The sequence below is a fragment of the Gouania willdenowi genome, chromosome 14, assembly GCF_900634775.1.
Source record: "Gouania willdenowi chromosome 14, fGouWil2.1, whole genome shotgun sequence".
NCBI lineage: Eukaryota > Metazoa > Chordata > Actinopteri > Blenniiformes > Gobiesocidae > Gouania > Gouania willdenowi.
The window spans coordinates 1,018,850-1,046,772 of NC_041057.1; the positions used below are offsets into that span (position 1 = coordinate 1,018,850).

The following is a 27,923-nucleotide window of genomic DNA, read 5'->3' on the forward strand; positions in this document are numbered from 1 at the left end:
AGTGTTTAAAAGTGTTTCTGCCAAGAAATAATGATTCTTGATTCTGATTCTTTGAGTTGTGCAGGTCAACAGGTCACAGAGTTCACAAGATAATTTTTTAGTTTGAAAAAAGCCTTTAACAGTTTTTTTTTATTAATTCACTTAGTTGATATAGTTTAATTTGGTTACTGTAATATAACTAGGATATTCATTAACAAAGGTTTCCAACTGTAACTGTAAAAGTGAAACTTTCTGAAATAAAACTACAAACAATTTGTCATCAGTGTAAAAAACATAGATCTACAGGTAGATGTGAAACTAAATAAAACAAACCCTGGAACAGTCATGTGACAAATCAATCAATAGTTCTAGTTGAGAATTATTATTATTATTCTGAATACAGTGGAAACAGAAACTATAAAAATAATTATATTGTGAACCTGTTTATATTATAGAGAACATATTATATACATAAATGTAATTAAAGTCTGAAGCCACAAAAAAACATCACTTTAAAAATAAAATAGACTAATATAAAAACTCTTTACAGTTATTTGACTCATTCTGCGCCTTCGCGACTTGTGGTGATGACGCGCTGGTGACGACATAAACCAAGATGGCGGCGGCCTGGACTACAGCTGATATTATGTAATAAAAACCTTAAAAGACATGAATATAATGAAAAGAGTGAATGGACAGAGACATAAACATGTAGACTTTAACACAGACACACACAGACTTATTAAACACACACAGACTTATTAAACACACACAGAATTATTAAACACACACAGACTTATTAAACACACACAGACTTATTAAACACACACAGACTTATTAAACACACACAGACTTATTAAACACACACAGACTTATTAAACACACACAGACTTATTAAACACACACAGACTTATTAAACACACACTGACTTATTAAACACACACAGACTTATTAAACACACACTGACTTATTAAACACACACAGACTTATTAAACACACACACAGACTTATTAAACACACACGGACTTATTAAACACACACTGACTTATTAAACACACACGGACTTATTAAACACACACGGACTTATTAAACACACACAGACTTATTAAACACACACAGACTTATTAAACACACACTGACTTATTAAACACACACAGACTTATTAAACACACACAGACTTATTAAACACACACGGACTTATTAAACACACACAGACTTATTAAACACACACAGACTTATTAAACACACACAGACTTATTAAACACACACTGACTTATTAAACACACACACAGACTTATTAAACACACACGGACTTATTAAACACACACTGACTTATTAAACACACACAGACTTATTAAACACACACAGACTTATTAAACACACACGGACTTATTAAACACACACAGACTTATTAAACACACACGGACTTATTAAACACACACGGACTTATTAAACACACACGGACTTATTAAACACACACGGACTTATTAAACACACACGGACTTATTAAACACACAGACTTATTAAACACACACGGACTTATTAAACACACACAGACTTATTAAACACACAGACTTATTAAACACACACAGACTTATTAAACACACACGGACTTATTAAACACACACAGACTTATTAAACACACAGACTTATTAAACACACACAGACTTATTAAACACACACGGACTTATTAAACACACACGGACTTATTAAACACACACGGACTTATTAAACACACACGGACTTATTAAACACACACAGACTTATTAAACACACAGACTTATTAAACACACACAGACTTATTAAACACACACTGACTTATTAAACACACACACAGACTTATTAAACACACACACAGACTTATTAAACACACACTGACTTATTAAACACAGTAAACGGAGCAGGCTTCACCGGTCAGCAGGCACTAGGACCCAGAGGCGGAGTAAGTGTACTGTATGTATCATTTTACCTGTTATTAGAGCTACTGTCTTTACCAGGGAGATAATATTTATTACTGGTGATTGTTTTCTGGAGTTTTACTGAGATTTTTACCCGTCATTAGTTCATTTCTCCCTTATGCTCCGCGGTCCAAACTGACACCGTAGCACCTTTAGAACCTTTAGAACCTTTAGAACCTTCAGCAGCAGGCTGATCCAACCACGGTGCTCCATAGAACGCCACAGGAAATCATTCCTGTCTGTGGAGATCAAACTGTATAATTCATCACTGTAACCTCACAGCTTGATTGTTGGAAATATTTAAATCATATTTGTACATTTTGTATTATTTTTTGTAAATATCTATCATATTTGTACATAATTTGTATATTTGTCTTATTATTATTGATAATAATAATCTTACTCTATTTTTTACTACTGTAATGTGCGTGTATCTGATTCTTATTTTTAACAGTATTTTATTTATTGTTTATTTTTTCTTTCATCTTTGTTAAACGTTTTATTCTTTTATTTGTGATTTTTCTTAAGTGGCTGTAACATAAGCAATTTCACCCTGGGATTAATAAAGGAATTCTGATTCTGATAGATGTAAATACTATGAAATAAAAGCTGGAATTCTGAACTTTTGTCTCATATTTATGATTTGATTTGAAAACCAAATATCTTAAGTATACAACAAAAAACAACGAATTTACCATTCCAATACTTTTGGAGGGGACTGTATATACAGATGTAATGTAATATTGATTAATAAAATGAAATATGTATTTTTAATAAAATAATAATAGGAAATAAAGGAAAAATTATCAATTTTCAATTGATAATTAATAAAGAAATTATTTTTTGATTTTTAAAGACCAGAAGGAGACAGAAAAAGGAGGATGGAGATGGATAAATAAGAGTTTATTTAAATACATTTCTATTAGTTATGCAAACATGTTAGTGTAATATAATTATTAATAAAATTGGCACCCGCAGACCCCCGAAACCCTGAACAGGAATAAGTGGGTCTGAAAATGAATGAATGAATGAATGAATGTTTCCCATGAGGTCATAGCTGTGTGGATTCCTCAGAGTGAGCAGAGCAGTGGGTCAAAGGTCACAGCGTCACTGAAGCAGCCCCAGAACGCAGCATCATCCAGAGAGGGGGTCGGAGGGTCTGGGGCCCCCCACTGAGGAGGAGGAGGGAGGATGGAGGGATGAAGGTGACTCAGGAAAGTGCTCAGGTCAGAGGGGAGAACCGGCAACTCACCCCCACAGAGCAGGCTGTGGGTGGGACTGGGTTCTGATGATGATGATGATGAAGAGCAGGGTGAGGGGGGCTGTTTGTCCTTCCTCTTCCTCCTCCGGCAAAAATTTCCATTGTCAAGAATTTTGTCACAGTTTGGGTCCAATGTCCAGTAGTTTCCTTTACCTGGACACACACACACACACACACACACACACACAATAGACAATCAATTAACAGGTTTATTAATAAATGTGCTTTTATTTTGAAAAAGATTTCAGTTTAAAGTCAGAATTCTGTGAATAAAGAAACATTTCTGAGTTTAAAGTAAAAATTTTGGGTTTAAAGTCATAATTCTGACTTTTATATGAGCATGCGAGGTTGTACCGCTACAGTAAAGCTTGCAGGTCTTTTCTACTTTAGTAGCAGATAAATCTGTGAAGTGGGCGTGGCTTGGACTCACCGGGGTCGTCAGGCTTTCTGCGAACCTTCTGAAAACAGTCGTTGAGCGACAGACTGTGTCTGATGGAGTTCTGCCAGCCTGCCTCGCGGCAGCCGTAGAATGGAAAGCTGTCAGACACGTAGCGATAAATCTGCCTCAGCGTTGCCCGGCGCTCGGGGGCATCCTGGATTGCCATGGCGATGAGGGCGGAGAAAGAGTAAGGCGGTCGAATGGAGTCCAGGATGTCCAGAGGCGAGGACCAGGGTCCTCCCGGGTGGGCAAGGAGTTCCGTTCCCTGAGGAAACCCCAGTGGGACCCAAGGGGACTCATGGAGAGCAGGGCTATAGAGGCTGTGGGGGTGGAAGCTTGGAGGAAGGTTCTGATCCATGTTGGCGCTCTGCTCACCTGGTCTCTGTACCAGGACACTTAAACCCCACCTGACCCCGCCTCCACTGACAGCTGATTGGATCGCAGATTTGAATAGGATGCAGTCAGGAGGTGAGGCCTGAGGCAGAAGAGTCGATACGCAGCAGATGGTCAAATTCAAACTACTTATCCTTCAAATTGTAAATACTGATGTTATTTGGGTTTCTATCGTAATTTGACATGATGCCTTTGATGTATTTTTATTAAAAAACATCAAAGGCATGTTTTTGATGTTTTGACATTTTTTAACATTGTATTGCTTGAATTGTGGGAAAATTTCTCATTGATTAAAAAACAACTGATCACAGCAGTTTTAATGTCTGCAGATGTTCTCCGCTGCTGCTGCTGCTGCTGCTGCTGATGATGATGATGATGATGAAGGTGTGTCCTGGCCTGGTTTTCAGATGGAAATCACTCAGATCTGAGAAGCTTTTCACACACAAACAGAGAAGCAGCTGCAGTCTGAGCCGTCGCCCACGCAGCATTGTTCCACAGACACAAGCACAGACTGACAGACTGCAGCTCGGGAAAAATAACCCAACATTATTCACATTTACAGCCTGAAGCTCCTACTGAGGGACAAATAACCCAAAAATATTCATTTTTAAACCTTACAACTCCTACTGAGGGAGAAATAACACCAAAAATTCACATTTAAACCTTACATCTTCCAACTATAGTGGGCTAAAATGTGTATAACATTACATTATTGCTTTTTTAAAGGACAAGAGTAGGGGTAGAAGACTGTGAAAAGTATGTTAACCACTGGTCTATAGGTTACATGTATTTCGAAACCAAGTTAATTTCAAACTCAGTTTTCTCAGAAACCACATGCTGTTCTTTACTGGAGGTGCACATTGAACTGGTTTTAATGGTAACACTTGTTTGTACACATCATTTCCAACACAATTACACATAGATACAGTTGGATCCAAACTATCTTTATTCTGAAGGTTCTGTTTTATTATTATCATCATTAATAAATACTATTATCAGAGAAAGGTTTGTTTGTTTTTCAGAGAACACGTCAGTGCATCTATGAATGAGTCAAAGAGTTGATCCTGAGCTCACGTCCACTGTTTTTATCAAGTTTGATCAAAAACATACAATGATATGTCTGTTGTGTTATGTCTGCTATGAACTTTGAATGTGTCTGAAAAAAAAGTTTTGATGAAACACACAAACAAACAAGGTCTGAATTAAACTCCTTCTCTCTTATTTCTCAGAGACTTCCACAGAGGCCTTTTATTTTGAAGGAGCTGTAATCCTCTATTCTTCCTTCTGACGGTAGGGAAGCTTTTTAAATGTGAAACATTGAATTGATCAGGTTTGATGAAACCTGAGGTCAATCTAACTCTAGGTTTCCTTCATTTTATATATATATATATATATATATATATATATATATATATATATATATATATATACTGCAACACAAACTTTTTTTTTAATGTACTGTATATTCTTTTTCAATCATGGTTTTAGTATTTTTTAGATGACATTTTCAATCTTTTTACTATTCTTATTTTTTGTTTTTCTTAGTCTTTTTTATTATTAATAGGAGTCATTTCAAGTCTTTCCGTTTTAATATATTAATTTAATTTAATTTAATTTAATTTAATTTAATTTAATTTAATTTAATTAATTTAATTTAATTTAATTTAATTAATTTAATTTAATTAATTTAATTTAATTAATTTAATTTAATTTAATTATTTGAGTTAAAAAACTTTATTTATTCCTGATGGTATTTTCAAAATGTAATATTTGTGTGAAAATTATGATTTTAGTCTTTTTAATAAACATCGTTTTTAAATAAATATTTTTAGTATTTTTAATTAATATTTTTTGTGTTTTTAGAATTTGTATTTTTAGTACTGTTAATGAATTTTTTTTTACTATTTTAAGTGTATTTTTTTTGTGGTTTTTAGTTTAGTTTTTTAAAATTAATAATTAATCATTGGTAATTGGTAAAAATAACCAATTAATAATTGGTCTTTTTTAATGAATAATTTTAGTATTTTTAGAATTAGGAATTTTAGTGTTGTCTTTTCTTTCTTTCTTTGTCTTTTTAAATTATTATTGTTTTTTTTTTTATTAGTCTTTTTAAGATTCATATTTTTATGTTTTTTTAATAATATTTTAGTCTTAATTAGACCTTTTAAATAACTTGTTTCTATTTTGTTAGTCTTTTTAAATGAATTTTGGTGTTTCTTTATTGTTGAACGACCTAAGGCAGAGATTCTCACCCTGTGGGTTGGGGCCTGACTGGGGCCTCTGACCTATTTAAAGTGAAATTGATAAACATTGTTTATCACTGACTTTTTCCTTCATCTTCCTCCTCCTCGTCTTCATCACCAGCCCCTCCCACCTTCAATCTGACCTCTCCGCTCTGCGCAATGAGGGCGGGGTCAGCGGGGGCATCTAGCTCCGCCTCCTGTGCGTGGCCACTGCAGCTGAGGATGAGCGGGGGCAGAGGCACGCTGCGGGCCAGGTCCTCCACGTGGCGGAGCAGCTCCTTGGTCTTGCCGTGCGTGGCCTTGGCCAGCTCCAGCGTCTTGGCCGAGGTGACGATGGGGATCTGCTTGGCCACCTGGAACGCCTTGTGCAGCTTCTCCGCCCCCTCGGTGCGGAAGAAGTCGTTGATAGCGCTCTCCATCTCCCTCAGGTGGCCGCTGACCATGAACAGCCGTGCAACGTTCAGGACCATGGTGACGGAGAAGGCCAGCAGACACACGCTGACGTAGTACACACCCAGGCCACTGTGGGTGTAGGAGACGCGCAGGGTGACGATGGCCTTGGCGCCGCTGGACGACACGCACGTGTAGCGCCCACGGTCCTGGAAGGAAACTACCGTAATGTTCAGAACGCCGCCGTCCTCCAGCCTCCACTTCCCTCCTGTAGGAGAAAACAAACGTCACGTTAAACAAAACACGGAAAACATACATAGGCAGATTATGGGACGCTGATTGTAAAGTTGCACATGCTGAAATAAACATTTAGCAAAAAACCACATTTAAAAAACGTATGTGAATTTTTTTTGTCCCTTGTAAGAACAATTAAAGCAGAACTAAGTAACGAAAGGTCCCTTTGATTATGTCACTGTCGTAAACTCTTTACACCCCGCCCCCTGCCCCACCCCACAGCTACATGCGCACCTTTGCTCTTCCAAGACAGTAGCAACCGATCACTGAAAAATCCTAATATAACAGTGACACGAAGGGTGCTTTCACACATATTGTCCCATGTGACCATGTGAACAGCATGAGGAAGAGAGACAAGTAAAATAAATGAATGATGTGGGAGTAATACGGAAGGAAGTGAGGAAATGTGTGTTTGTGTGCTGACAAAGCAGCTCTGAAAATGGGTGGATGGATATTTGTGTGTGTGCTGCCTGACGGAGCACTGGGTTGCGAGTGTGTGTGCATTCCTGTTGCCGCGACGACAGTGTGTATGTATTAGACTGCCGTAAAGCAGTACGTTTGCCACCGGGTCGGAAGCAGGAAAGTAGCAAGTGCTGTTTTCTGGCCAGAGACAGCAGCGGATTGGCTGAAAGATCCCCCAATCACCCCATAAACACTTATTTTTATTAAGGTGAAAAAGTTACTTAGTTTTGCTTTAAAGATGATTGAAATTTGTGATATTTACTTTTCTTGTAAAAATATAATGTAAATGTTAAATCTGAACATCACAGGTGAGCTTTTATTTTGGTATTTCCGGTGAATTTGAATAATAGCTAAAAATTTAGTTTCACTTGTGACATTAAGATTTAACATTTAGATTTAACATTTAAGATTTACATCTAACATTTAGATTTAACATTTAGCATTTAGATTTAACATTTAGATTTAACATTTAAGATTTACATTTAACATTTAGCATTTAGATTTAACATTTAAGATTTACATTTAACATTTAGCATTTAGATTTAACATTTAGATTTAACATTTAAGATTTACCATTTAAGAGTGACATTGAACATTACGTTTAGATTTAACATTGTCATCACATTTTACAAGAAAAATAAATTTCACAAATATTGCTGTAAATGCATCACATGTTTTTTTTTAATGTGGTTTGTTGCTAAATGTTGCAAAAAGTTGATGTTTATTTTAACACACACAACTTTACAATCGGCGCCCCATAGACAGATACTGTGTGTAGCAATATTAAGATGTTTCACTTCTGGAAAAAAGTATGAAAATGTGTAAATTAAAGATCACATATCATGCTATTTTTCACCATCATCTCCATTTGTTCTAAGAACCCCAAAAACATAATATTTGAGGTTTATTTTCACAAACTTGCCTGTTTTCCAGAGTTTTAGCCTCTGAAAAGTGACTTTCTGATCAACTCTACACAAACAGGCTGATTTACGTCCTACTTATGCATATTCATTGGTGGGCGTGTCTATAGACGGGACACTGACTTCCTCCTGCCCCCACGGTGACGTAGGGCCAGAGGACGGGCCGCCCTCCTCCCACCCACTCCGTAGCCAAGCTCATGCTGCTTTATAAACACGAGACAGAGCGAGGGGGCGGGGCGTTCGCTGGTACATACATAAACTGTAGAAAATACATACATAGCACTGCACAAAGGACGCTGACATGCTCATCTTTGTGGGCATGTCTGTTTACATGTCAATCATGGCAGAGAGCTTCCTGGAGGCGTGGCTTCTCCAGCTCAGCCGCGTCAAATTTGTAATCAAAGTGGGCATGCGTCATCAAATTGGAGCGAGGTGTTTGGGCTCGCCCTGAAGTAAGAAAGGAGCAAATCACCCTCTAACTAATGATTGATGGAATCAATGAAATAAACACTTTGATCATGTGTATGAAGCCCTAATAGACCTTTATCATGTTTAAAGTACAGAAAAGTTAATTTAGCTTAACATGAGCCCTTTAAGGTTTTTGATGGTTCCCACTCAAAATCAAGCATGATCGCAGTGGCAAATTACAGGTTTTCAGGGTCAAGGAATTCAATAATATATCTTAAAATACCATAAATTGTGGTCAGAGCAAGATCCAAGATGGCCGCCATACACGTTGCAAATTTCAATCTTAGTATAACTTTGGTTCTGTTAGACGTAGAAACATGATCTTTGTGGCAAAATGTATGTTTTTGGGGACAATGATTGTCATGAAATAGCTTAAAATACTGTAAATTGTATCCAGAGTAAGATATAAGATGGCCACCACAACACTTTACACATGGAAAAGAGCTAAATTGTGATTTATTTGCAGCCACAACTGTGTATGACAAAGATGCATTTTATAGGAATAATTAATTAATTAATATATCTATTTTCATTTATTTCTCAGGTAGATTCTATCCATTGTGATCCTGGTGCATCAGCATTAATCTGATGTGTTTATTTTGCAGCACCTGCCAATATGAACAATGATTAACTTCAAACTTATGATGTAGATATCTGATTAATATTTAAATAACAAATGTTTCAATACTTTTCAGGAAGAGATCATGTTTCTCTGTCAAATAGAACCAAAGTGATGACAAAATATCCAAATTGGCAATAAGGATCTTGGATTTGTTGATTTTGAGTATGAACCATTGGTTTACCAGTGTGGATCCCATTCAAAATGGATTCAACTACTCAAAAACCCCCATATGAACATTTGATTGGTTCCTTCCAGAAATAAAACATTTCATATTCCATCAGAACGCTGTCTTTTCAGGACATTTGAACGTGTGTTTTCCTCCCGTGTATTTTTCTGTTTTTTTTTTAACTAGTGATGGTGAAGCCACGGACCTGCGTCAGCCCCCAGCAGAGCTCCTCTAGAGTTGAACCATTGGACGTCCCCCAGGCTCTGGTTCTGGCTCTGGCTCTGGTTATTCTCGCTCACGTTGCAGTGGAGGAGCGTGTTGGATCCCTCCTTCACCACCATGTTTCGGCTGGGGGATGGGGTGTCGGCTCCAGACTGAGACGTTTGGTTCAGATCAGCTGACACTGAGTGACACGTCAACAGGACGACGACCATCAGAGACCACATGGTCAGAGGCGGAGCCATGCTCAGCTCAGAGCAGAAAGTATACTAAAAATACACAAACAATTATATTTACAATATGGATTTTACAATACTACCTGTCAACATTGAGCTGTTGACACTGAGAGAACGACATCATCAACAAGAAGTACCACAGTGTAGTTGGGAAAATTAAGAGGATTTTTTGTCTTTTTTCTTTTGGTAGCCAGAACATCACCAAAATGTAATGACCTGTTCCTTGTCCCATTTATCAATTTTCCTGAAAATTTCATCCAAATCTGTTCATAACTTTTCAAGTTATCTTACTAAATAACAGAATGACAGATAAACGGAGGGTAAAACATAACCTTCACTGCAGAGATAGGACTCTAAAGGAATTTGTAAAGCATTCATTTATGAAATAATAATAACAGTATCACTGCAGTTCAAACAAATCTGACATTGCGCACCCTTTGAACCAAGCAGCAGCCATGTTGAAAGTCTCAGGTCAGTCTGATCCTGATCCACAGAGATATTTGAGCAGCACGCACGCACACACACACACATGCAGAACTTCCTTCCTTTTATAGAGAGATTCTTCTTGCATTCAACACTGCACTGTTAAAGTACGTCACACATTCATATTTTTATTTTAAACACACATGGTTATTTGGTTGTGTTACAAAACAATCTTGACACTAAAGTTGAATGTTTATAGATGTAAATATTCCGTAGCATCCTGTTCACTAGGATGACGTGCTACGCTTATGAAAGTTATTAAGAGTTTGTAGAGCTAAGTAGATGCTAATTAATTATAGCAGCTTTCATTTTAATGCCAAAAAAATTAGTTATGGTTTAACTCAACCGTCATTCATAGTCATAGCGCCACCTGAAAATAAATTATAGACATTATATTTGCACAGAACATTGTTGCAAGAAAGTTTGTGACATAATCCTTGAAAATGGTCAGCTACGTCTCAACACTTTAACATTTCTGCCACACCCCGACATGCAACACACCCCAACATGTGCCACGTCCCGACATGCGTGTGGCTGTGGGGGATGTTCATTGCTGCTTGCAGCTTTAATTATTATTATTATTATTATTGTTATTGTTATTGTTATTGTTATTATTATTATTATTATTATTGTTATTATTATTATTATTATTTATTTTTTATTGTAATGATTAAAATTACTATTATTAATAAATAATATTTGGTGACTAATTTGACATTAATATTACTGATATTGCTGTTATTATTAGAATAATAATATGTATTATTATTATAGTATTATTAATATTGTAATTATTATTAATTCATGATTATTATCGTAATAATTATTATATATATATAATTATTATATAATATTTTGTAATGTTCAGTAATATGATGACTTTTTTATTTTAAACAGGCAAACAATGTACAACTTGGAAACAACTCGTTTTTACGTATTATGTCTGAATATATATACTACTTGCATCCTTCTATCAGACCCTCATTGGTCATAAATTATGACTCATAATGTTATGACCAACGTCAATGTTACACTATAAGTCAAATATTTCAGAACAGATGTGCTCTAAGATTCATCCACAAACTGTCAGAATAGGACTAATAATAAGGCTTTAGACTCTAATAATAAGTGAATAATATTAACACGGTGTTATTAAAGCGATGCTCACGTGCAGCAGGTTTCAGTGACAGGAGAAAATCATCATCGACACGAAAAGTTGAGTTGAAACTTCACAGTTTTTCAGCCAAAAATGAAAAACCAAAGCTCGATGAACGAGTTTCTATTTCCTGCTTCAGGTAACAACAGGTGGGCGGGGCTTAGGGAACAGGTACTTGTGATGACGTCACAGCCCTGCCATTATAAGTAATGTTCCATAATGTACTAGAAGTAATCATTCTTAGAAAAATAAACATTATATATATATATATATATATGTATACACATTGTCGAAAAAATGTGTATGCACATCCTCCTAGCCTTTAGCATATCTGTTTCAAACAGAATAACTTATTTATTGTCAAAAGATGGAATTATGAGTCGAACTTTTTTATCTTTTATTATTGTAAATATATTTAACAGTCGTTGCATGTTTGAAATAAACCAAATTGATACCGTTATGTCGATAAAAGTCAAACATTAAAATTTAAACCTTAGTAAATCTCACGCTTTATTTGGATGACCTTTATTCTGAAGGAATAAACCGGATATTGTGTTGTCAGTTCACTCGCTGTGTGAAAACAAACTGTGACGTGGCTGATTGTGTATCTGACAGAAAAGAGCTAAACAGCGGAGTTATTTAAATTGTTTTGACTTTTATCGCAAACCTGGAAGATTTTAAAAAGTTTACGAAGCCAAATTGAACCGGTAAAGTTCAATTATTTAGCGCGTCGTGTTGAAGGACGCCGAAAACTGACGGCGGTTAGCAGTTAGCTCGTGGGTTGACAGGTGAGTTCACCTTTATTACAGTTTTATTAGCACATATTACCGCCTTATAATGATGATTAGAACCTGTAGCGGAAGAAATACATTAGACATGCTTCATTTAACCACGTCCGAACACCGTGCTAAAGGTGTGCCGTGGTATCTGCAGCACACCTAACAGATGGATAGATAACTATACAAAGATAAAAGCCCATCCCCAAACAGCATTATATATATATATATATATATATATATATATATATATATAAATAAAAAAAACACAATAGAAACAACTCAGACAGTGAAATGATTAACTTGAAGTGATCTTCATTTGTTCTAAATGTACTTTTTTCCACAAATATAATCCCTCTGAAATTATATTTTACTTCTGTTATTTCAAAAAGTGATATAATGCGCAAAGGAAGGCTTTTATTTAATAATAATGTTGAAGATTTTATTCCAAATAAGTTATTTGGAATAAAATCTTCAACATTATTATTATTATTATTATTGTTATTAATGATAATAATAATAATAATAATAATAGTAATAATTCGTTTTTTTTAAAAGCGCCATCCAAGAACACTTTACTATTAAAAACAGAATAACACAAAAAAGAAAAGAAAATGAAAATAATAATGTAATTTTAACCTCACTATATCCGTAAGTTTTATTGTTCTAGATTTTTTAAACAGTTCGTTAGTAAGGGCACGTTTATGTGTTATTCTTAATGCTCTCTTTTGTAATGTGATTAATGGATGTACATATGTTTTCCATGAAGTGAAATAATGAAACGGCCGTTGCACAGACTGTCAGAAAACGCCCAGAAAGACGACGAGGAGACGTTTTTAAGCGGCTGTTGTGGGGGATTTGCTTCATGTTAATTTTTTTTTTTCCTTCTTTCCTCCAGGCATGAACGTCACTCTTTAATCTAAAGATGTCAGACGGCGAGGACTCATGCACAGCGGCGACCGAGGGTTCGACGTCTCCTCCAGGAACGCCCGACATGTCGTTGCCCGTCGCCATGGATACCTCCACCGATGTGGCTCCGACCAGGAGGGCCAGGAGACGAGCGGAGTCCCAACCTGAGATTGAGGAGACGCCAAAGCAGCAGCAGCAGCAGCAGCAGCAGCAGGAGGAGAAGGGGGAGGAGCCTGGACAGGTGGGGGGCAGGGCTTAATCCATCCTCCTTTACGTTTATACCTATTTCTTATCAATTATTTCACAATAGTATTTACTAAGAATGTAAATTTCATGGCATTCCTGGTAAATAGTCTTGTGAAGTAATAGAATTTAATATCGTGTTTTTTTTTTCATTTCGCGGAATTTTGTGCCACAAAATTTTGCGAAATTAAAAAACGCGTTATGAAATTCAAAGGTAACAAAATAAAATGTTCTGTCATTTCTTATATCGTGTCGTGAGTATTTTGTATCGTGAGCCCATACTGTATATCGTATTTAATTTTGTATCGAAGCTGACTGTTTTGTTATACCCCTAATAACAATAATTATTACTATAATAATTATAATAGCATTAATAATATTTACTCATTTGACTGTGAAGCTGAGGTACGAGAGCAAACAACAACCCGGTCCTTTTCAATTTTTAATTTTATTATGTTTTATTTGAAGTATTATTCAAGTTTTCTTTTATCTATTACTTAAATATTTTATGTTGATTTTATTTCACCTATATATTTTATGTTTTAGTTTTAACATGAACTACCATTTTATCTTATTTTAATTTATAAAGCGTACATATGATAATTTTGAAGTTTTTTTGTGACTGCTTTTTTTTTTTAACTCTTCAACTTTTATTTTCAACAATTTATTTAATTCACGTTTATTTAATTTTAATATTTTAATCGCCTAAAAGTGCATTTTTCGGTGCCTGAGTTTCTTAGTTCATTATTAGTACTTTTTTTCCCATGTAATGATGACAGTTTATGAAGTGGTGCCAGTGTCGATGTGTGCCGTTCATATGGCTCCAGTGGGCCGGATCTGGCCCCGGGGACCACTGATTGGGGTTGACTGGTTTAGAGAGTCATTGTAGGAACAAAGAGTCCAAATGTACGGTGTGTGTTTCCATCCCACAGGCCTCCTCCCAGTCCTCCCAGTCCTCTGTGGCTCACACTGGTTGGGGTTACTGGGGTAGCTGGGGCAAATCCATCCTCTCCACAGCAACAGCTACAGTGGCTACAGTGGGTGAGTGAGTGAGTGTGTGTGTTAACCGTATGGTGTGTGTGTGTTAACCGTGTGGTGTGTGTGTGTGTGTCCAGGTCAGGGTCTGACTCAGGTGATGGAGAAGGCTGAGACGTCTCTAGGGATTCCCAGCCCTACTGAACTATCTGCTCAGCTGGAGGAGGAGCACAGACAGGATGGTTAGTTTCAAGTTACTACATACAGTAATCATTAGTTATAGTTACTTAGATACAGTTACTTAGTTACATAATTTGTTACTTAGTTACAGTTGCAGTTGTATTGTCAGCAGAGGGAAATGCTGGCTCCTGATTGGTGGATGACATCAGGTTCCTTTTTTTCCATCAGTCAAACAGAGAGGTGTTTCAGTTCTTCAATCCTTACTTGCATTTTCTTCAGGAAATACAAAATATTCTAGTTTATTTAGTATTCATTTGATTTGATCAATCAATCGATCAATGTTTATTTATAAAAAGTGCTTTTCATACAAATAGATGTAGCTCAAAGTGCTTTTACATAGTTAAAAATACATCCACTCCGTACAAGCCCCGCCCACTACACACAGACACACAGGTTAAAATAAGGACAATGGCACATGACTGGGTACAGAGGATGTATAGGAGACATCACCAGGAGCGTCTGCACCAGGAGCAGGACACAGGCCGTGGGTACAGGGCGCTGAGACAGAGCCCCCAGTCCATCAACACAGCAGAAGATATTCACCATCACTGAGGGCCACGAGACAGACTGTAGCCACGCCCATCACAGCCCCCAGTGCAGAGCAAACACTGGATAGTAGTCATAAAAGATAATCCTAAACCTATAAAAACAACAAAACATAATAATTAACATGTATTTCTATAGCACCCTCCACAGACAAAAAGCCACAAAGTGCTTCACAACACAGTTTAGAAGCAAAAAGTACACATTATAAAATACAACATAAAATCATAGCCTCCAAAGAATAGCTACAGTAATTAAAAGTTTCAACAAATAAATTAGTCTTTAGTTGACTTTTGAAGGTGTCAGCATACACAATAAAAACATGAAAGATAACAATCCTAAAATGAATAAATAATTAGTTAAAAGTTAATTTAAAAAGGTGGATCTTGAGCCTGTTTTTAAAAACATGAACGTTCTCTGAGGTTCTCTACAGACTGTTCCACAGACGGGGCCATAAAACTGGAATGATTCCTTCACCGTGTGCGTGTCCTGACTAGGTATTATTAAAAGTATCTAAGATACAGTTAAAAAGAGCATCCATTGGTCTCGTGTCACCAGGAGATATATAGCTGTGTATCATCAGCGTGAGTGTGGAAGTTCACTCCGTGCCTCCTGATGACATCACCAAGAGGGGTATAAACAGATTAAATAAAACAGGGCCTAAAGTTGATCCCTGAGGCCCTGAGGGGGGAGTGGTGGCCTAGCGGGGGGAGTGGTGGCCTAGTGGTTAAGGACGCTGGGCTTGTAATCGGAGGGCTGCCGGTTCAAGCCTCACCGGGGCCATCACTGTGGGATGTTGAGCAAGTCCCTTAACCCTGAACTGCTCCCCAGGCGCCACAAAATGCCTGCCCACTGCTCCTCAGGGATGGGTTAAATGCAGAGGACAAATTCCATTGATGTACTAACATTACATGGCCAATTAAAGGCGAAAGCCCCGATTTAATTTAATTAATTTTATATCCAAAGGTAATACAGACAAAAGTCATATTTATTTTATTTTAATCATAACATTAATTTATTTATCATTATGAATTCATATATTCCAATTTAGTGAACTATTATTGTATTTATAAATGTGTTATAGAGTTTTATTTTATTTTATATGTGTATTATAGTTGTGATGGACGGCAGCAATGAAGCAGACACGGCAGATGACTTGTCAGCAGTGGGCGGAGCCATGGGGATGCTGTCATCACTCAGCAGCGTCGTCCAGAGCACGGTGAGGAATCCTCCAATGGGAGCGTTTCAGGTGCTGACCCTCCTCTTCCTTCTCTTCCTCCTCTTCCGTCACAGGGAAAGACGGTGATCAGCGGCGGTCTGGACGCTCTGGAGTTCATCGGGAAGAAAACCATGGACGTGATCGCAGAGGGAGATCCTGGATTCAAGAAAACCAAAGGACTGATGAGCAGGAACGCCACACTCTCACAGGTCAGGACATGAAGCAAAGTGGGAGGAGCTAAAGGAGACGACGTGCTAACGTGTGTGTGTGTGTGTGTCAGGTTCTGAGGGAGGCCAAGGAGCGTGAGCAGCTGCAGACGACAGAGAGCGATGCCTCAGAGAAGAAGACAGTGGCTCATTACGGCGTGATGTTCGACGACTTCCAGGGTTTGTCTCACCTCGAGGCTCTGGAGATCCTGTCCAGGGAGAGCGAGGCCAAGGTAGGACACACACACACAAGCACACACGCACACACACACACACACACACAAGCACACACGTGGGTGAATCCATTCTAAATTAATGTGCACCAGTCCAACGAACATGTAAACGAACGCGTACCCTGCGTCTGCACGTCTGACCTACATTTCCCATAGACTTAGGGTGTACTCACACTGGCAACCAGGGCCATTCCTAACCAGCTCTGTGCATGTGTGAAACCATGGGGGGCCATTGTCTGGCCTGCGTAGGTGTGAACTGCACCGCAGGGGGGTAACGGCCTGATGGTCCTGCTAGAAGAGGTGGTCCAAACAGCGTGCCAGACTGGCACGGTTGGCCGCGCATGCGCACGCACAACTCGACTCGACCCGCGCGCAAAATGTGATGACGTTGGTACCGCGCGACGCTTTACGGCACATAAACATCCGCATTCCACAATGATAGCGGTGTCAGAAGTGCTTGTTAGCTGATGAAAAGTTCAGAGTTGGCGTTAGCTGATATATATGAACAACACCACAGAGAACCCATGGAGGAAGAGGACAACATGACCATCAGGACTTCTCTTTGTTCAGCCGACAGCGGGACAGTAACGGAGTGTAGGAGCTCATCATCAGGTCCGGGTATTTCCGAGGGTTTAAATATACATATAAACACATATTACTGGTATATTAACCCATATAAACCAGAAAATATGGAAATGGGACATTTTACTGCTTTCAAATCCATTTGAACCTCCTTTCATTTTTAATAAATCCACCGTTATTTGGTCTGTTTTAATCTCTTTCTTTCTCACTCACTTGGTTCTCTCTGTTCCTCGTGTCGATTTCGTCAAAACCAAGCAGCATCTTTAATGTTTCCGTTACGTGTGAGTAAAATTACCGCAATGTACCGACACTGGCTGTAAAGAGCAACTTATTATCTTTCATAAACTGGTGGAATTTCTCCAATAGAACAAATATGAGCAGAGTTACGGTCATTTAAATTAACGTGATGCGTTCAGGGGCCCTGGGAAACCCAGTCTGTGAAAAAAGCACGTGTCTGGGTAAATCTTGGTTTATAGTTACCCTACGCAACAGAAAATATGAAATTAACAGAATGTACTGTCAACAACAAACCCAGAGTCGCTTAATGGTGACGTAACGCCATACGTGTGTCATAAATTAACGTGATGATGTGTTTCTCTGTGGGAACCGAGTTGAGCTGGTGATCACGTCCGTTCTACCGTGTCAGAAAAGGGGGGACAGGGAGGGGGGGATTCCTGCTGTGAGCTTGGAACGGCCCCAGTTGCCAGTGTGAGTACACCCTTAGAATGTGTTTAGTGTTTACATGTCACGTAGATGGTGCTACATAGTGAAGGTCACCTGATCACTATAGCTTCACTCACACCTCACCTGTGTCTACGTGTGACTGATTTATTTATGTTTGTTAGGTGAACATCCAGGTGTGGCGTAGGTGTGTGTACACTTTAATGTGTATGTACATTAAACACACTTTAATGTGTATGTACATTAAACACTTTAATGTGTATGTACATTAAACACACTTTAATGTGTATGTACATTAAACACACTTTAATGTGTATGTACATTAAACACACTTTAATGTGTATGTACATTAAACACACTTTAATGTGTATGTACATTAAAGTGTGTGCTACATGTGTGCTTGCACATGACTTGTGCATTGTGTTCGTCTACCCATTCTAAGTCTATGGGAAATGTAGATCAGACGTGTAGACGCAGGGTACGTGTTCGTTGGACTGGTGCGCATTTAGAATGGATCCACCCCCCATACGCACACACACACACACTTAGAAAGTCAATTACAATTGCATTCTCAATTACTGAAGTTCAATTACAATCATTTTACCATTTTTTTAACAATTTAAATCTATTTGTATAGTGACACAAAAATAGGCTCAGACACCCACAGCATAAATATTAATTCCAATAAATTAATTGATTAGGAAGCCTAACAAGGTAACCAATAGACGAGAAACTAATTAGATGACAGATAATATTTATTAGTGTATTTTACAGCTGCTTTAAGACATGGTCAAACTGACCCGTTAGCATTAGAGATGCTAACAGAAAGCTAACACAAGAGGAAGAGAGGAAGGTTATGTTTTATGTGGTTATTTAATGAAGGTTCAGTAATTGTGATTAATTAGGGAGGATGCCAATGCATCCTCACAATTGTATTCGTTCCCCTTTATTATTATATGTTATTATTCTTCCGTCCTCTCAAACTCGTCCTACAGTTTTCAACCAATTTCAACAATTGAGGTATCAATCTTTTCAAACTTTTCAACCTTTTCAACCTTTTCAACCTTTTTCAACCTTTTTCACCTTTTTCATACATTTCAAACTTTTTCAAACTTTTCAACCTTTTCAAACTTTTTCAAACTTTTTCAACCTTTTCAACCTTTTTCAACCTTTTTCACCTTTTTCAACCTTTTTTAAACTTTTCAACTAACTTTTCAACTAATGCTTCAGCTGTTTGTTCACTTTCAGCTCATATTGGGAATTTACTTATACTAGTATATAAACTGGTTTTCGCGATTGTTGCTAAGTTATTACAACGATAAGGGTATTGCTAGGTTAATGCTATGCTAATGTAGTGCGACGCGGGCCAGCACATGCATCCTCACTTGCATTTTCTTCAGGAAATGCAAAAATTCTAGTTGTAATTGATTTAAGGAAGAAAACAATTATTGTAATTGGAAAAAATTCAATTAAACTTTATTTATATAGCCCTAATTACAACAAAAGTCATCTCAAAGCGCTAATGCCTGTCACCGTAATCGTAATTGAGTTGCAATTGAACGTGGATAATTAAAGACGTAATTGTATATTTCATAAATGTAATCGATCCCAACCCTGATGTGAAACGTGCGGCGTGCGTCTCTAGGTGAGGTCAGTGCTCACCACGCTGTCAGGTGACGAGCTGCTGCAGCTCAGAGACGAGCTGGACTTCATCAAGGACTCCTTCGCTCTGGTGGAGTTTGACGACGAGGACGTGGATGAGAAGAAAGGTGACTGTTCATTTATTTCATTTTGTTATTTGGCATTTATTGAAAATTGCCAAATACAATAAATACTCCTTTGTCGTGGACCTCCTCCTAGACTATTAATGCAGCACTAATTACACACATATTATCTCATAGAGACAATGTCAAGGATGTGAAGTCGACCTTTTTTGGAGCCAAAATGTCAAGGTCAAGATCGTGTCAAGTGTAAAAAACCAAATTTTTCATATCTCTACGAATATTTATCGTACAAGTTTGATGCTTACATTTAGGAAAAGCTCATTTCAAGTGGAGTATTTTATTTTATTAGACCAAAGCTGTATGACCTACCAGTAAAAACATTGGTAGGGGTCAAAGTTCATGATGTCACAAAAAAATAATAATACTTTTTTTTCTATAACTTAGCCTCAAATTGAGATCCAGTGCTCAGACTGGTACCATTGAACAACATGACAGGTTGTCATTATTGCCAGTTTTTTCAATTTTCAATTGCCAAATACTTATTTGCTTTGTGAATACAGGTCTTGCTTAGTTTTTATTTATTTATTTTAATTTATTTTCATTCTGTTGTGGTAAAGATCACATATTGAACTTTGTTACATTCCGTGTCCAGAAAGGAACAGGAGAAGCAAACATTCTTTTAATGCTGCCCCTTATTCAATAATAAATATTAAACAGTTTACACTGAGATATTATTACAGCATTATTCAAAAAATATAATTAATAAATAATACATGAACAAATTCAAGGACTTACACGCCTACTCTCAGCACCAAAAAAACAAATTACTCTTTAATCACCATGTGATTATTTTGATCAATATTGTAGTCACAATTATTTATCATATTCAGGAAAAATCTGTTTTATTAAACTACTTTTAAACAAACAATACGGTGTACGGTTTACAGTGCAAAATTAAGCTTCATTTAATTTAATTATAATATAAAATATAAAAAATACAAAAATGAACCCAAGAATTTAAAATGTACCAAAGGCTAACTGAATAAATTATATATATATATATATATGTATATATATATATATATATATATATATATATATATATATAAAAAAAATACTATTACAAAGTGCAGAGTCCGTATTTGAAATGTAAATATTGCAGACGATCAGGTATATTTAATCGTGGCACTGAAAATTATGATCACGATTAAAATTTGATTAATTGTGCAGCCCTAGTTTGAAATTAAATTTCCTTCTGTGGTTCCCGTCATCTGAACTAAAAAAAAACAACTTTTAAAGATGTTCTAATGATGCTCTATTTTTTAAACTGTGAGTATCTGCAGCTCAATCATATCTTTAACTTTTAATAATCCTGACTTAATACATTATGAATAATTTTTACTGTCACTGTTTTATGTTGCTTATGTACGTATTTCCGCACAATAACGAGGATATGGCAAAATAAGAGAGCAAGTATTCTCATAACCTATTTAACATACTTTACTTTGTGTAGAATAAAAATGTTCTTAGACACCTTTGTTTTTTACGTGAGCAATGTGAGCTTTTTATGTGAATTTATCATCATTAATCACTCCCATTTCTACACATTCTACACAGTCTAAGGCAGGTGTTTATAAACTCTATCCCTGTGCTTTGTGTTTCAGATGAAGACGGTTCAGAGTTTGAGAAAGAGTTCATGGAAGCTGTGGAAGGTCTCAGTGTTTCTGCTACTGCTCATAAACTGATGACGGTGAGACGTAGCACTGCCTCAGGGTCTGTTAGTGTGTGAGGACTGGATCAAACCATGTGATCCATTAACTACCTGCAGGTGTTTCCTTCTAACGTTTAAACCTGAAAACATTCTGTCATTATCTGAAGCTGTGTTTTAATAGTGTTTATATTATTAATATTACACATATACAGACTAGAAGAGGGACCAGGGTTTTCTGCTGATGTCACTTATGGCCGATTCGAGTACTTTTAAAACCAATGGAGCAGCTCAGTAGTAGTATGGATCGTACTATCAACATAATATCTATAGTATTCTACAATTGAATAAATATAATATAATATATATGGGTGATTTAGATGCAGTCTGATAAAATCCAATATTAATTTTCTGGCTGATATGGGACCAATAGCAATATCAATATCGAATTGAGACATCCCTAATTATTATTGATGGTGAAACGAGATTTCTGAATGTAAAAAGGACAGTATGAGTTCTCACTTTGAAAAGGTACATTTACGAGATAAACCATTCACTAACCACGTCCATGATTATTTTTATTAAGCTTTTATTTTAATTAGATTTACACATTTGATGGAAGTGTACAGGATGGACACTAAACAGGTTGATAAGTGATTGATCACTGTTTGAAAGTAAGGAAAAACCTGAATTTTCAGCTCATGTGCAGCAATAGCTTTAGCAGCATTAGCTTTAGCAGCATTAGCTTTAGCAGCATTAGCTTTAGCAGCTAACTCTCTCTTTCTGCTTTGGAGACCAATAACACGTTAACGCAAAAAATCTTTCAAGGAATCAAAATAATAATCTAAATCTCTGTCAGACAGCAAGTTTATCCTCTTGATCTTTGACTTCATGTGTGAGAACTGAACGAGAGCGAGATTTCTGAGAGTGAAAGGATTATTGTATTTAAGTAGCTTGTGTCGTGTTTATTATGAGTTATGTAGTGTGATGTAGTGTTTTTAATTTGAGGAAATAATGATGTGTGTCGTTTATCAGGCATGTCGGAGCGCCTGCACTAACGTCTCCATCACTAACCAGAGGAAAGAAGAAGAAGAGAGTGAGAGGACAACGCACTCAGTGGAGGTGACTGACTAACTTTAATGATTCTAAACATTTGATATTAACTCCTGGTTCATGAAGTTCAGTTTAAGGGTCAATGACGTACAAAGATTTTAACCACATGATATTTTATCAAATGTTCATCACTGGGAAAGGTTTGCATGAATATTATGATTGAAATAAACATAGAAACACTTATGAATCTCATACAGGACTATAATATTACAACAGCGTATTAGTGCCACATTAAAATAAAAACAAATCTGGGTACTACGAGATTTAAATGGTAATATTTTCAGAATGAAGTCGTTATTTTATGAGAATAAATGTGCAATTTTATTAGATTAAAGTTGTAATGTTGTGTGTGTTGTGGTCACTTGTGCGTTATGGAGAATGTGGAACATTTATGTTTCACACATAGTGAAATACTATCATCACCACTGTTATCACTTTAAGGAATTTAAAAACACTTAACACACATTTGTGTTTGTTCCAAAGAACCAGAGTGATGTGGAGCTAATAACCTCTTTTATTGTGGAGGAGGAAGTGGAGGAAGTGGTCGACTTCAGGGATTTCAACATTAGTTGTGTTCACTTACACTGGGAATTCTGAGCACGGGAACATTACCAGTTTATTAAGATACAGCTTTATTCTCATATAATTATGACTTCAATCTAATAAAATTACAAATTTATTCTCATAAAATAACTTTAATCTTGAAAAAATACGACTTTAATCTCGTAGTGCTCAGATTTCTTTTTATTTTAATGTGGCCCTAATACTTCATAATTTAAATCACAACGCAGGATATTTAGACACTGAATAACAGAATAAATTACAGAAGTAATTTTGTACATAACTATATACTAAAATGCTACATATTTGGAATCTTTTTATGCATTTAAACCTTTCATTGACCCTGAAAATGTAGTTTTCTTTATAAATAAATGGTGAGGAATAATCAATAATTGAATGATTATTGATAATGATCGTGGTTTGTTTCAGGAAGTCCACGCTGCAGCCATCAGGAGTTTAGCTGAGCTAACGGCTCGATCCATAGAACTCTTCCATAAAGTGGCTGAGACCACGTTGTTCTCTGGAGGATGCACTGAGGCCAGCGTCCTTTCACAGTAAGAGTGTATGTGTATGTGTGTGCGTGTGAAAGAGTGTGTGTGCGTGTGCGTGCGTGTGTGTGTGTGCGTGCGTGTGTATGTGTAATATCTGTTGTTGTGTGCTCCTGCAGGCTCACTGTGCTCCTGTGTAAGGAACTGTCACTGCTCTCCAAGAGGTTCACTTCCTGTTTAACAGCAGCAGGAGTGAGTAGCACTTCCTCACTTCCTTTTTATCGTCTATGTCATGTGTCAAACTCAAGGACCAGGGCCAATAGAGCATCAAATTCGGCCCGCTCGAGAAAATAAACATGAAACATTTTTGTAAATTACATACAGTTGTAGATATCTCAGCTCCTCCAAATACACTAACTCAATTACAATCAGAGCTCAGTTTTCTACTTCTAACATCACATGACAGCAGTCATTTTTCATCTCAACTTGTTGAAAGAACTCTCAATTTTTCCAAAATTTGGCAAATTTTCCTCAAATTATTTTATGACATTTCCACAAAATCAGGTAAATGTACTTATCATTTATATTTTCATGTAAATGTGGAAGTACAAACCAGGACACGTTCATGTTAATTTTCCTCTTTTTTCCAACCTAAATCTGTGGCCCACTGAAGCGCAAACTGGTCGGTATTTGGCCCCTGGACTACGATGAGTTTGAGTCCCCGTTCTCTATGACATCCTAACATTTCAGACATGGTTTCTTTGTGTTTCAGGCCAATGAGAAGGCTGACGTCCTCAACCCTTTGATCACTGGAGTCTTCTTAGAGGTTTGTGTCGCTGCCGTCTGCACGTTTATGAAGGAAGGAGTGAATCATTTTCTACCTCTTATACACAATCCAGCCCTTCAGATTACAGAGAATATTGATATTTAAACATTTAAACCTGACGTTACTCTGACCCTGCCAGTGCCTGTGTGTGTCTCCTCAGGCCTCCAACAGTGCGTCCTACATCCAGGACGCCTTCCTGCTGCTGCTGCCCATCCTGCAGATCTCACACATAAAGAGGAACGCTGAAGCCTCTCAGCAGTGACGCTCCTCACACTGAAGGCTCCACTTCAAACAGTTTTACCGTACAGAACACGCTCTGGTACTCTGTGTGTGTGTGTGTGTGTGTGTGTAACGGTCCAATAACAGCAGCAGCAGAAGGAACCAAGAACCATCAGTTGCTGTGGTTGGACCAACAATCTGAGAATTACTCTCAGTTTCACAGACACACAATGAGCATCAACCACTCATCACATTTCAACACCTCAAACTCATTTAAAGTCGATACAAAATGCTGTTTACTAAAGTTTTATTGATTATAGTGCAGCAGATTAGTGTTTACTTTGGTATGAAAGCATGACATTTGGCACAGATATTTTCTAAGGGCCACTATTTTGGAAAAAGTCTTTGGCCACTTAAAAATTGAATATGGCGGTCATTTTAATTGCTATTATATAACCAAAAAATAGGTCTGGTCCTTTGTTTTTGGCTAGAGGCTAAATTGTGCCCGCAGGAAGTTGCAGAAGTTTGGTGTTTTTCCTGCACCAGGGGTAACCTGGTCAATGGGAGGCGATTGAGTGTTTCGCCTCGAGCGGGGCGCAGTTCTAACTCTCCCCGGGGGACTTGGGAGGACCACACCTTTCTGCTTGACACCTCGGTTTGGACCGATCCGATCATTTTTTGGTTATATAATAACCATTGAATAGTAATTGCGGCCAACTTGAAAAATATTGCCAATGGCTTTTCCCACAATAGTGACCCTTAGAGAGTATCTGTGTCAAATGTCATACTTTTATACCAAGTGAACAATTCTCTTGAAATATGTAATTAATCTGCTGCTCTACTCAGAGAAAAGTCGAGCTACTTTGGATTAAAACAAACGAGTCACGTATTCATCAGCGTCTTTAAATAAAGTCAAAAATCAAAGGAATATTTAACCAAGATACATTTGTCAATAACACTTTACAATAAGGGTCCCTTAATTAATTACTTAATGCATTATTAAGCATTAATTAACAGTTTAATAATATGTTAGTAATCATAATGTATTACCTAACATTAATTAACATATCAGTAAATGCACTAATAAGCAGTTATTTATTGTTTACTGCACAGTCATTTCAAACATTTTATTTATAATGTAATTATTCTTATGTGTGCATACTTAATATGCATTCATTATTATATTAGTAAAACATAACTAAAAATGTAATAAGTAATTACTCATGGTTAACTCATGCTTATATATCCTATACATTTGTTAAGGGTTATTTTTACATAACACCTTACTTAAGGAGGGCGGGGGGTATCAGGTATTTTTTAGGCACATAGTACCATTCTATAACCTACTCAAATAATTATGCTACCCAATTATTTTCGGAAAATGCAGCAAATATTAAAAAAAAACTTAAAATAAATTTCCCTCTGTAGTACATGATTCATGATGCTTCTCTTTAAAAAACTCTAAGCTTGTCTGACACGTCCATGAACACGCCCCTTTCAGTACTCACACACGCATGGATGTTGTTTACTGTGCGTTGTATTTGGATACTTTCTACATTTTTACATCGCTACAATAAATTAGAATAATTATCAAAGTGAAGAATACTAACGTACAGATGTAGATCTCTGTCACCGACACACACACACTATAGTCCAGAATAGGGATCACATTGTGTCTGTGTACTTATTAATCATCTGAAAAGGCAGCAGCTGCTACGATTAAGCAGAGTAAACCAATCTACACACAGTTATCTATCAGCTGTTTGCTGGGTATGAGTTTTATTTACATTTTTATTTAATTTTTTTATTTAAATGCATACATTAATGAGTACAGACAACATAAGCCATGAGTTTCTTACAAAAGTATAAATATAATAAAATAAGTAAATGAAAAGCTAATTCTGCAGAGGCGGCTGCTGTGGGCTGAACTAAGGAAGAGAACATAGGAGAGGGCGGGGCTCTGCTGTGGAGTGGTTGGTGGTAACTTGGTTGGTGACGAAAGGTCCGAGGTGTCTCTAGGAGGTGGGGCGTTCCTAGGAGGTGGGGGCGTTCCTAGGAGGTGGGGGGCGTTCCTAGGAGGTGGGGGCTTGTCAGAAGTTTTAAAGATGACTCAACATGCATGAATGAACCAAGGCAACACTCCAGGTATGTTTTTAAAGAGAGAATGACATAGTAACATGATATTAATCTTGAAAAAGTCAATTTTACATAATACCCCCCTTTAATGAACACCCTAAGTAAATGATTACATTATTACTTTTTACTAATAAATTATTTAATAAGTAATGCATTACATAAGGATAATAATTACATTATCTACATTTTATTAAGGCTTAATAATGTTTTAATTAACTCTGATAAGTAGAAATTAATTGACTGCCTATTAATGCATTTACTGATATTTATTTGTTATTTAATGATACTGATAGGTAATATATTATAATGATTAATAACAGTAATAGTATTAAACTGTTAATTTATGCATTAACTAATGTTAATTAAGGGACCCTTAATGTAAAGTGTTACCCATTTGTCTCAATATTTCCTTCATAACAAATGTTAATTGTGCAGCTGAATTATTGACATTGATGACGGGCTCTAATGAAAAATAACCAACTTTCAAAATAAAAGCACAACATCTGTACAGGCAACCACTGTTGACCCAAGAGTTGATGATTCATGACCTAAAGTTAATATTTACTGTTTATTTTGTCTGAGGATTGTTTAAAACAGTATTTTTCTAAACATATGCCGTTATTGAATATATGTGAGAAATGATTTGATGCTGTCGCTTTGGAAAATGGTTTAAGTTTAACTCTAATTCTGACTTTTACATTTATAACAAATATTACGGCTAGTGATGATGTCATTGAGCTTGGTGTTTTCCTGCAGAAAATCTATGTTTACATGTTTTAACAGAAATGCAGAAGCAGAAAGAGAAATACATTTTAAAATAAATGTGTTTTGGTATAAAAGTTTGTTTGAATT

At 36.7% G+C, this 27,923-nt stretch overlaps 3 protein-coding genes across 4 annotated transcripts; 1 reads left to right on the top strand and 2 right to left on the bottom strand.

Moving 5' to 3' along the window:
- Positions 1 to 2,823: 2,823 nt before the first annotated feature.
- Positions 2,824 to 5,417, bottom strand: LOC114475869 (forkhead box protein I1-like). Its single transcript, XM_028467029.1, has 2 exons — positions 3,629 to 5,417; positions 2,824 to 3,351 (listed from the first exon to the last, which is right to left on the bottom strand). The coding sequence occupies exons 1-2, from the start codon at positions 3,993 to 3,995 to the stop codon at positions 3,008 to 3,010; spliced, it is 711 nt and encodes a 236-aa protein (XP_028322830.1). The 5' UTR covers positions 3,996 to 5,417; the 3' UTR covers positions 2,824 to 3,007.
- A 665-nt stretch (positions 5,418 to 6,082) lies between these two features.
- Positions 6,083 to 11,839, bottom strand: mfap3l (microfibril associated protein 3 like). The gene is made up of 3 exons (XM_028466984.1): positions 11,702 to 11,839; positions 9,801 to 10,083; positions 6,083 to 6,931 (listed from the first exon to the last, which is right to left on the bottom strand). The coding sequence occupies exons 2-3, from the start codon at positions 10,057 to 10,059 to the stop codon at positions 6,348 to 6,350; spliced, it is 843 nt and encodes a 280-aa protein (XP_028322785.1). The 5' UTR covers positions 10,060 to 10,083; positions 11,702 to 11,839; the 3' UTR covers positions 6,083 to 6,347.
- Positions 11,840 to 12,233: 394 nt separating this feature from the next.
- Positions 12,234 to 27,852, top strand: fam114a2 (family with sequence similarity 114 member A2). Of its 2 annotated transcripts, XM_028466619.1 has the most exons (14): positions 12,234 to 12,477; positions 13,364 to 13,615; positions 14,550 to 14,658; positions 14,733 to 14,834; positions 16,491 to 16,594; positions 16,669 to 16,803; positions 16,875 to 17,033; positions 19,942 to 20,065; positions 21,685 to 21,770; positions 22,764 to 22,850; positions 23,832 to 23,956; positions 24,070 to 24,142; positions 24,663 to 24,716; positions 24,877 to 27,851. In XM_028466619.1, the coding sequence occupies exons 2-14, from the start codon at positions 13,391 to 13,393 to the stop codon at positions 24,976 to 24,978; spliced, it is 1,485 nt and encodes a 494-aa protein (XP_028322420.1). In that variant the 5' UTR covers positions 12,234 to 12,477; positions 13,364 to 13,390; the 3' UTR covers positions 24,979 to 27,851. The 2 variants fall into 2 exon arrangements, with proteins under 2 accessions (XP_028322420.1, XP_028322419.1); XM_028466618.1 differs by having other exon boundaries at positions 24,663 to 27,852.
- Positions 27,853 to 27,923: the final 71 nt, after the last annotated feature.

Bases quoted from the DNA above. Each gene is read 5' to 3' on its own strand.
- LOC114475869 (XM_028467029.1), bottom strand. From the start codon at position 3,995: ATGGATCAGAACCTTCCTCCAAGCTTCCACCCCCACAGCCTCTATAGC. The intron at 3,352-3,628 runs GTGAGTCCAAGC...GTGTGTGTCCAG, and splicing joins CAGAAAGCCTGACGACCCCG to GTAAAGGAAACTACTGGACA.
- mfap3l (XM_028466984.1), bottom strand. From the start codon at position 10,059: ATGGCTCCGCCTCTGACCATGTGGTCTCTGATGGTCGTCGTCCTGTTG. The intron at 6,932-9,800 runs GTCCGTGGCTTC...TTTCTCCTACAG, and splicing joins TCTGCTGGGGGCTGACGCAG to GAGGGAAGTGGAGGCTGGAG.
- fam114a2 (XM_028466618.1), top strand. From the start codon at position 13,391: ATGTCAGACGGCGAGGACTCATGCACAGCGGCGACCGAGGGTTCGACG. The intron at 20,066-21,684 runs GTGACTGTTCAT...TTTGTGTTTCAG, and splicing joins GGACGTGGATGAGAAGAAAG to ATGAAGACGGTTCAGAGTTT. The intron at 24,143-24,662 runs GTGAGTAGCACT...TTTGTGTTTCAG, and splicing joins CCTGTTTAACAGCAGCAGGA to GCCAATGAGAAGGCTGACGT.